General features: G+C 36.6%; 1 protein-coding gene across 1 annotated transcript; it reads left to right on the top strand.

Moving 5' to 3' along the window:
• Positions 1-844: 844 nt before the first annotated feature.
• LOC141831528 (uncharacterized) lies at positions 845-9,788 on the top strand. The gene is made up of 11 exons (XM_074718904.1): positions 845-3,259; positions 3,366-3,473; positions 3,569-3,669; positions 3,780-3,870; positions 4,085-4,195; positions 4,282-4,347; positions 6,776-6,835; positions 6,940-7,497; positions 8,812-8,931; positions 9,017-9,136; positions 9,328-9,788. The coding sequence occupies exons 1-11, from the start codon at positions 932-934 to the stop codon at positions 9,391-9,393; spliced, it is 3,729 nt and encodes a 1,242-aa protein (XP_074575005.1). The 5' UTR covers positions 845-931; the 3' UTR covers positions 9,394-9,788.
• Positions 9,789-10,198: the final 410 nt, after the last annotated feature.

Here is a 10,198-nt window from a genome sequence, read left to right as displayed (position 1 = left end):
TACATAGTTATAATAGTTATTGTTTCATAGCTGTTATAATATTGAAAATTTTTTTAAGACTAAAATTATTTGGGATCTTTGAAAAAGATTTAAATGAATATTTTTTGAGTATGAAATCGAGTTGTTATGAGTTCTATCCTATAATTAGTTATAAATATTTAGACGAGTTTCGATTTGATATATTGTGCGTTGTGTGATTCAATCTGAGTTAAAAATTATGGTTTCTCAAAATTTAAAGTTTAATATTCACGTGAATGTTAAATTCTAAATTTTGAGAGACCATAACTTTTGACTCGAATTGAATCACACGACGCATAATATATCAAATTGAAACTCATTCAGAGATCTATAACTCATTACTGGGTGGAATCCATAATAGTCTGATTTCAAACTTAAAAATATCATTTAAATTTATTTTCAGAATTTCAAATGATTTATTTTAAAAATATTTGTAACAATTATAATTTCATAATTACTATAACTATGTAACAACTATAGTTCGTAATTATTATAATGTACCCTATCAGTTTAGAATTTAGATGGAAGATATAGATAAGATAATAATGAGAACAGAAAGATAGTTATGTTATTTTATATAGGTGGATAATTCTTTTTGATAAAAAATAAATATAGAATGTTTAACGATAAAAAAAGGATGCTTTTTTAACTTTTGTCCCTAAAATTTTTTTTCTTTCCTTTTCTCGTCCCTTTCCTTCTGGTGGAGTAAACACCAAGCAGAGACTTAGAGAGGGTTGTTTTTGAAAAAAAGTATATCAACTACGGGGATCGATAAAAACTACGCCTGTTGCCTTATAAACTGAATACTCCTCGAGCGTTAGGGTTCCTGAACCGAAGCCGATCTCGCTCTCGAAACTCTACCTCGGTGTCTTTGTTCGCCGTGTATGAATTGGAAGAATTCCATTGACGAAGGATGGGTCGGAAGAAGAACTTTACCATCGACGACGACGAGTACTCCTTGCCGGAGGAACCGCAGCAGTCACTGACAGCGAGTCATGGAGCAGTGGTAGAAAGCCGCCCCGCCGCGGGCTCGAAGAAGAGTAAGAAGGGGGCAAAGAACCAGGGCAACGCCGCCGTCGCTGATGATCCCCCGGATGTGCTTGCTGCTGCTGCGTCCGACGTCGTTCCTCATCAAGAGGACGAAGGTGATGTGGCCCCCCTAGTCTTCTCCGGTAAGAAGAAATCCTCTAAATCTAAGAAGAGTAATATCGCTGGGAGTGGGTTCGCGTCCCTTAACTCATTTGGGGATGAGGCGGATGATCAGGAGCCAGAAGAGAACGCGAGATCGAAGACCGAACCTGAGGTTGGTCGATATGCGGAGGATGAGGTGGATCAAAGCAGGGATTTTGACGTGGAACCCAGTCGTCAGGGAAATTTGGAGGATGTAGATTCAAGGAAGCAACAGAAGAAGAAAAAGAAAAAGGGTGGACGGACTGCCCAAGAGGAGGAGGACTTAGAAAAACTCCTGCTTGAGTTGGGTGAAGCCCCTGCGTCTGCTCCCACCCAAGCATTACCTCCTGCATTAGTTGAGGATGGTGGTGAGGTGATCAATGATCCTGAATTCGAGTCTAACAATCCAGGGAATGAAGTTGAGGAAGTTGCCTCAAAGAAGCAGCAGAAGAAAAAGAAAAAGAAGAGTGGAAGAACTGCCCAGGAGGAGGAAGATTTAGATAAGATTCTCGCTGAACTTGGGGAAGGCCCGCCACCACCGCAACCAAGTGTGGCAGCTCCGGCACCATCTTCTGATGTGGTGGAGGAACCAACTCCAGCTCCTGTAGAACAGCCAGAGGCAGCGGATAAAGATGGGGAGGTTGAAGGCGAGTCAGCAGCTGCTAAGAAGAAGAAGAAGAAGAAAGAGAAGGAGAAAGAGAAGAAGGCTGCAGCAGCTGCTGCTGCTGCGACACCATCTGTTGTTGCTGTTAAGGACGAGAAGAAGGATGAAGCAAAGGGAAAGATTCCTGACAAGAAGTTGCCCAAGCATGTGAGGGAGATGCAGGAAGCACTGCTGAGGAGGAAGGAGGCAGAAGAGAGGAAGAAAAGGGAAGAGGAGGAGAGGCTTAGGAAGGAGGAGGAGGAGAGGAAGCGGCTAGAGGAATTGGAGAGACAAGCGGAGGAGGCAAAAAGGAGAAAGAAGGAAAGGGAAAAGGAGAAGTTGCTGAAGAAGAAACAGGAAGGCAAACTTTTGACGGCTAAACAAAAGGATGAGCAGAGAAGGCTAGAGGCAATGAGGAAACAATTCCTTTCTCAGAATGAGATTCCAAGTGGTGATGCTGTTCCAGAGATAAAAAAGAGACCCAGGTATGATACAAAGAAGGCGAAGCAGGCTCAACATAAGGTTTCTGAAACAGACAAGGTGATGGAGAATGAGAATGAAGCCGATGAACCTGGCATGCTGCAAGTTGTGGAAGATGCTATAGTTGAAGAGGACTCACAATCTCAAGCTGGGGATGCTGAGGACAAAGATGAAGGAGATCAGGGAGCAGAAGATGTTAAAGCTTTGGATGAGGATGAAGATGATGAAGAATGGGATGCAAAGAGTTGGGATGATCTTGATGTGACATTGCCTTCTGCAAGCCCTTTTGCTGAAGAGGATCAGGAAGCCACAACAAAATCTGTAGTTAAGGGAACTTCTGAACGGGTGGTAACCTCGTCTTTGGAACTTCAAGCAAATTCAGAGGCACCTTCAAAGCTTGCTGTAAAAAAGGGGGTGGCTCCCCAGAAAACTACAAAGACTATTGAGGCTAACAAAGGGGTTGAAGGTGAAAGGGAATCTATTAAAAATATTAAAGGGGGAAAAGAATCTTTTAAGAAGCCAGAGTCAACCGATGTGGAGGATAAATCCAAAAAAAGTGGTCCTGATCTCCGCTCACCGATTTGTTGCATTCTTGGACATGTAGATACTGGGAAGACCAAGCTGTTAGATTGCATCCGACGCACCAATGTACAAGAGGGAGAAGCTGGTGGTATCACCCAGCAGATTGGGGCTACATATTTTCCAACAGAAAATATAAGGGAAAGAACAAAAGAGTTAAAGGCGGATGCAACACTAAAGGTTCCAGGTTTGCTTGTCATTGATACCCCAGGGCATGAGTCCTTCTCCAATCTGCGGTCTAGAGGTTCAAGTCTGTGTGATATTGCTATAGTGGTTGTGGATATTATGCATGGGCTTGAGCAGCAAACTATTGAATCACTTAACCTTTTAAAAAGTCGGGACACAGAGTTTATTGTTGCACTAAATAAGGTGAATATTTATGGTTTTACTAACACTGATAATTGTATTTTTTACGTACTAAATTTATTTCTTGTAAATTACTCACAAATATATATGTATTTTTCTAATCTCCAAGGTGGATCGACTGTATGGTTGGAAATCATTCCCAAATGCACCCATTATTAAGGCACTCAAACAACAGTCTAATGATGTGAAGAATGAATTCGATATGAGGCTTACTCAGGTCAATACCGTGGGAGCTACCATGAATGCTTTGCTATGTTATCTTTCTATTATAATTTATTTTGTCTCAATATTTTATTTCCTCTTTTTTGCCAGATCATTACCCAATTCAAAGAGCAGGGCTTGAACACAGCTCTGTACTACAAGAATAGAGACATGGGTGAAACATTCAACATAGTTCCAACAAGTGCAATCAGGTAACATCTACATTGCATGAGAAAGTTCTTCGTAAATACCTTGTTTGATTTTTTATGAAAGAATTTTATGATGCATAATTAATGTTTAATATTTGTGTATATATTGTCAGTGGTGAAGGCATACCAGATCTGCTCTTATTGTTGGTGCAATGGGCACAGAAAACAATGGAAGATAAACTTACTTTTGTCGATGAAGTTCAGGTTTGTTAGGAGTAGTTATTCTGCATTGGACTCTTTATGCACTCTATCCTATATTATTTCTTTCTTCTTCAAGTCAGATGCACACTTTTGATGTTACTCTAGTAATGCCTTTTGAATATATATAAAGCCATGAATTTCTGAATGAATACATATTCATTGTATTTTGTTTGTAAATGTTAGATTGACATGGCATTGTTCTTGATATATATTTCAGTGTACGGTGTTGGAGGTTAAAGTGATTGAAGGTTTAGGGACAACCATAGATGTTGTACTAGTGAATGGTGTTCTTCATGAGGGTGATCAGATAGTTGTTTGTGGAATGCAGGTATTCATTTTTTTTTCACCTCTAGTTGGCTCATTTCCTTCTGTTTTCTCTTCTGAAAATCTTATTGCAACTAATTTTACACTCAGGGCCCCATTGTGACCAGCATTAGAGCTTTGCTGACTCCCCACCCCATGAAGGAGCTACGAGTGAAGGTGAGTTGATGATTTGGTTGTGATATTTTTGCTGGTTTAGTGTATGTGACCAGAGGATATGGCATAAGTAAAACTCAATAGAGTTCCTCTATCTCATTTTCCCCAAGTGAATAAAGATAGTCTGGCCATGTTGGCAATATCTAACAACATAGAATAAACAAGAAATTGTAGAATTATTTATGTCTTGTCTCTAGTGGTTGACATCCAAAAAAGTTTTAAATCATGTAATATGGTATCTTTCCTGTGACTATTTTCTGCTCATTCCAGCTCTTATCTTAGAAACATCACGAGTAGATTCAAAAGTAATGCTGATTCACTGTGTATGATCCTTCCGTAGCAACTAAGGTAAAGTATAAATAGAATGTATGCAAGGTTAGTCACATAATTTGAACTGTTCCAATTCTGTAAGATACAAAAATTTGGATTGATAATAAAGTATAATGTATCACAAGGTTATGCATAAAGGTAAATGTCTGCTTATACTATTAAATGTAGTCTACTAGCAACATAATGGAAAACTACCTTACAGAAGAAATATAAAATTGGCCTAGTTATCCATGATTTATGGTTCATGCTGATGGATAGTAAACATTGTATTTGGTTGATAGGAGACTTATGAGCCATTAATTTGGTTAAACATCTCCACTGCTCAAGTAGAAATTTACATGGATTGTGTATGATCAAGGTTTACTTTTACATGTCATGGGAAATAAACTCAGAAGTAATTTTCATGGTAAAGGAATCATTAACACTGGATATCTCTCTTTACAGTCCATCAATTGACAAAATATTGTATTGTTAATTGGCCATGAATATGAAGAGTAGAGAAGTAGTTTTTAGTTTTGTGTTTTCAGACTTTTGTTTCTTGGTTTCAAGTTATTTTAAAAATTAACTGTTATTTTCTCAATTGTATTTCTAAATAAACACAGGAGTTCAGTGTTGATGCCTAGGATTTTCCCACTGACTCTAAAATTTGGAGTTACATTAAACATTTGTATTTGATTATTATACCAAATTCAAGATCTATCTCTTCAAGATGTAAGTCCACAATTTTTTGGGGTTTTAAGTTAAGTTGATTTCTATGACTACCATGTTTTTGGGATTTGAATGCGATTTTTTTATTCAGGATTTTTTTTTCACCATGTTAGCTTGAAATCAAATTGAGTAATTCGTTTTTGGTTGCCATTTCAATTGTGGATCATATTTGAAATTGCTTATTGTTGAAAAGATGGCTTACATGATCAGAAATGGATTCTTGGACAGCCTAGGTTCAAGACCAAGCATTGGTGGGTCCTGCTCCAACTGATCAGTAGGATCAATATTGTTTTCATTTATCTGAGAGCATTTGGAGTTCGCAGATTAGGTGCTTCTATTGGTTCCTGGTGCTTAGGTTATCTGATGGGTTTCTGATTCTGATCTAGATGAATTATATTTGATCTGATGGTTTTTGATTAGAATAGGTTGATAGTGAGCGTTGGCTGGAGTGGTTAGTATTATTTTTGTTTGCTGATAAGAAATAGGAATACAGTTCTCATGATTCTATGAATTTCGTTTGATCATGAACAGCCTTATTCAGTAGAATGGTGATATAGATGGTCTGTAGTTCTTTTTAGGCAAACTGACTGAAGTTGCCATGATGATGTTTTGATCTAAATTTTCATTGTTAAACAATGTTTTTGATATGAAATGTCGGGCAATGAATTGTTATATGGAGGATTAGAGGTGGATGCTTAACTGTTAACATTTTATTTGAAGCATTGAGTTAAATCTGTAAATTCTTTTGTTACAAACCGACCTAGTTTTTCACCTTATAATTTTTATTATCTGGACAAACTAACTAGTTCCATGATGATATACTTTAATGTAAATTTTCTTTGTTAGACAATGTTTTTCATATGAAGCATTGGCAATGAGTTAGACAATGTTTTCATATGAAGCATTGGCAATGAGTTGCTATATGGAAGATTAGAGGCCATTGGTTTTCTCAACTGTTAAAATGTTATTTGAAGCATTGAGTTAAATCTGCAAATTCTTCTGTTCCAAACTGACCATTCTTTTGCCTTACAATTTTTATCTGGACTTTTAGATCGATTGTGATTTACTATTCATTCTGAAATGCAGCATCATTTGTTTCTTACCTAAAGCTTAGAGCTGCAATGATGTTTAGGATGTTATTGTTATGTAAAACATTTATGAATTATGAGCAAATCTATTTTTTATATTCTTTAAAATTTTTAGCATAATTGAAAATGTGATCAGTTGATACTTGACTTTTCCTTTTAGGCAGGAAAACCTAAAACGTTCTAGTTATTGGCATTAATTATCATTATGATTCTTGTGTGGAATATACAGCAGTCATAGGTATCATTTGAATTCCATGTGTTGACTGCCTCCTTGTTTAATGGGTGGCTGTTTTATGGTTTCTCAGGGCTCGTACTTGCATCACAAAGAGATTAAAGCAGCCCAAGGTGTGAAGATTTCTGCACAGGTATATCTGGATTGTAGTGTAATCTGTATGCCTCTGCAAACCTCCACTCTTTAAAATTCTTTTCTTTACTTAAATTACTTTGTCTGGGTAATTGACTTTCACAGGGCCTTGAACATGCCATTGCGGGCACGTCCCTGTATGTGCTAAAACCTGAAGATGATTTGGAAGAATTGAAGGAAATGGTAATGCAGGATGTGGAAAAGGTTATGAGCCGGATTGACAAGAGTGGGGAAGGTGTCTATGTACAAGCGTCAACCCTTGGGTCATTGGAGGCACTTACAGAATTTTTGAGAAGCCCAGATGTGAACATTCCTTTCTGTGATTTTAGCATAGGTCCAGTACACAAGAAGGATGTCATGAAGGCCAGTGTCATGCTTGAGAGGAAGAAAGAATATGCAACCATTTTAGCTTTTGATGTTAAAGTGATGGCCGATGCTCGAGAGCTTGCAGAGGAGACTGGTGTTAGAATATTTGTTGCAGACATTATATATCATCTGTTTGATCAGTTCAAGGCTTATATTGATAATCTAAGGGAAGAAAAGAAGAAGGAAAGTGCTGAAGAGGCAGTATTTCCTTGTGTTCTAAAGATCATGCCAAACTGCGTTTTCAACAAGAAAGATCCCATTGTTCTGGGCGTGGATGTTCTTGAAGGAATCCTTAAGGTAATATAATTTGAAATTCATTTTGTCATTTATATTTATATTGGATTTTTTTTTCACTGTTAAATCTTCCAAGGATCATCACCCTTTTTGAATTCTAGCTTCTGTTTTTAAAAGTAGCTTATCATACCATATGCTTACGCATTAATGCACCACATTGAACTGCATATTTGGTGATATTATTCTGTCAGGTTATATATGCAATTAAAGGTGCTCACATAATGCAGTTGAATGTGGATCATATGAGGCCGTGTATTATTGAAATATTTAATTAGCAAGATGATATTATATAATCGACTGAATTAGTGCTTTAATAAATAAGGTATATTTGCAGAAGTCAAATATTCTAATTTATATTTTAGTTAAATGCACATATGTGATTTCGACAAAATGATAAGGATTCCTTGGTTATAGAAGATAAAAAAGTGACTGAAAATTTGAAACAAGAATTTAGTCGTAGAAGCCTTGGGGAGTTGATAGGCTCTTTTCATTCTTGAAACTCCAATTCCATGTGTGCCTTGAACTGATACCTGATTTAAATGGAGAGTATGGAGGTTCATTGGGCAAGGGGGAGTCAATAATGATTTTAATAATGACAATATTTTCTTGAAACTCTCTTCTATAAAAATATTAATAATTTTACCTTTCATTTATTGTTAACTTTTTCCATAGAAACTAAGCATGTATATTTTATTACTAGATGATATAATGTTAGTCCCATGTGCATTTTTGTTATCAACAAAGTATAATCCGTGAGATGTAAACTACTTGTAAATATCTAATAGTTGATTAAATTCATAGGAACCTATAACTATAGTTTTGTAATTATTATTTAAATTAAAATAATCTTCAATAAGAATGACATGAGCAAATATTTAGATCTACAAAAGTTGTCTTTTTGGACTGTTTATATCTTTATGTATATTAATTTTGGACTGATTATGTATATGTAACGCATATATACCATCATATGAATGTTTGTCATGCAATCTTCCAATTGCATACCATGTGTGCAACGCACTCATGGGGCTATAGGAAACCAATGGCCTCGGAACTTGTAAGGGCCAGCGACTCTAAAAACTTTGGTACTAATGGAATTACATTCTGGAAGGAAATTTAGTTTGCTAGACAAATATGCTTTGTATCGGAAGCCCACCACCATCGTGGTGTTTAGATGTGATAATCTGGCAACTCACGGATCAATCTTGCAAGCCTTGACATTGACGACGATAATTTCTAATGAAACAGTTGTACCTTTCTTTTAGCATGCAAGTGCTTATTGAACATGCAGTGTAACAGTGTGGTAGTCAATTTCAGGTAGGAACACCAATTTGTATACCTTCAAGAGAATTCATAGACATAGGGAGAATTGCATCGATTGAGATTAATCACAAGCACGTAGATGTTGCGACAAAAGGACAAAAGGTCGCTATAAAGGTATCTAGGGCATTTCCTACTTTAGCTTTGTTCTAAGGTACACTTCTTTGAGTTTTAACTTATCAGTTTTCTGCTGTTTAAACAGATGATTGGCACCAGTCCTGAAGAGCAGCAGAAAATGTATGGGAGGCATTTTGATATTGATGATGAGCTTGTCAGTCATATCTCAAGGAAATCAATTGATATATTGAAAGCAAACTATAGGGTAAGAAAAAGATGAGTATTTTTGTTCTTGTGTTCGAGTATTTTGAATGCAAACTCTGGATAGGATTATCATGTTGATTTTAATGCCGCATAACGTTTACCTTGCGTGGTTATAGCTGGATCTCATCCCCATAAGCAGATGAGTAGTTTATGAGATTGATGTTTACTAACAAACTGAATTTGATGTCTTAGGATGATTTGTCAAATGACGAGTGGAGGCTTGTGGTAAGGTTAAAGACAATTTTCAAGATACCCTGAAGGAAACTCGACTATATATCTACATCTGTGAGCGGTATGACCCTGATGGTCTGATCAGATTGCACCATCCAGATTGGTGAACGAAAAGAGAAGAGATGAACAATCAGTGGCGACTGCACGATTTCAAGTCTGGGGAAAAAAATATTATTACCGCTCGAGAAAAAAAAATTGTAGCTGCATATTTCATGCAAATTCCAGGTATTGTAAAGATTGTTTGTGGTTTCATAGTTTTGTGGTCTTGCCCTCTGAGTTACTTCTGAGTCGATGATGTGCAGCGAGGTCATTGTAGAAACTACTTCTGTTTTGTTTTGGTCATCCATGCGAGGGATCAAAGTGTTTATTTGTAATAATGAACTGTTTTTGAGGCCCCGTGTATAAGAAAAGGATTCTTTGAGTTCTGTCACAAAATTTGATGAGGCCCCGTGTATCCAGTTTTTGTGATCCGATCAATTTTGGAAGTGATCGATTCAGTCTTATTAAAGTTTTCATTGATTATGAAAGTCATTGAGCGATTTTTGATAAAGGATTGAATTCATTACTTAGAGATAGATAATCGTTGCGACTTGTGCAACCATCATATATAAACTCATGCCTATTTGTTTTTCACTTGCAACTACACTAGTAGAATATGAACATATATTAGATCATGGTTGGAAATCACAAGTGGTATGATTACACTCCGTGTTTACAATGCACAAAGACGTCAAAAGTTTTTCAAAACCTTGCTACATCATACACCTATTGGAGCAGGTTGTTTATAAGATTAAGATAATGATTTTTAGAATTTTATTTGCATTATATCCAA

This window comes from Curcuma longa, chromosome 7, assembly GCF_044706935.1.
Source record: "Curcuma longa cultivar G26 ecotype Majalengka, Jawa Barat chromosome 7, ITB_CL_G26_1.1, whole genome shotgun sequence".
Lineage (NCBI taxonomy): Eukaryota > Viridiplantae > Streptophyta > Magnoliopsida > Zingiberales > Zingiberaceae > Curcuma > Curcuma longa.
The sequence above is the reverse complement of the archived record's forward strand: the minus strand, read 5'-3'. Positions and strand labels throughout refer to the sequence as shown.

Bases quoted from the DNA above. Each gene is read 5' to 3' on its own strand.
- LOC141831528 (XM_074718904.1), top strand. From the start codon at position 932: ATGGGTCGGAAGAAGAACTTTACCATCGACGACGACGAGTACTCCTTG. The intron at 3,670-3,779 runs GTAACATCTACA...ATATATTGTCAG, and splicing joins GTTCCAACAAGTGCAATCAG to TGGTGAAGGCATACCAGATC. The intron at 6,836-6,939 runs GTATATCTGGAT...TGACTTTCACAG, and splicing joins GTGTGAAGATTTCTGCACAG to GGCCTTGAACATGCCATTGC.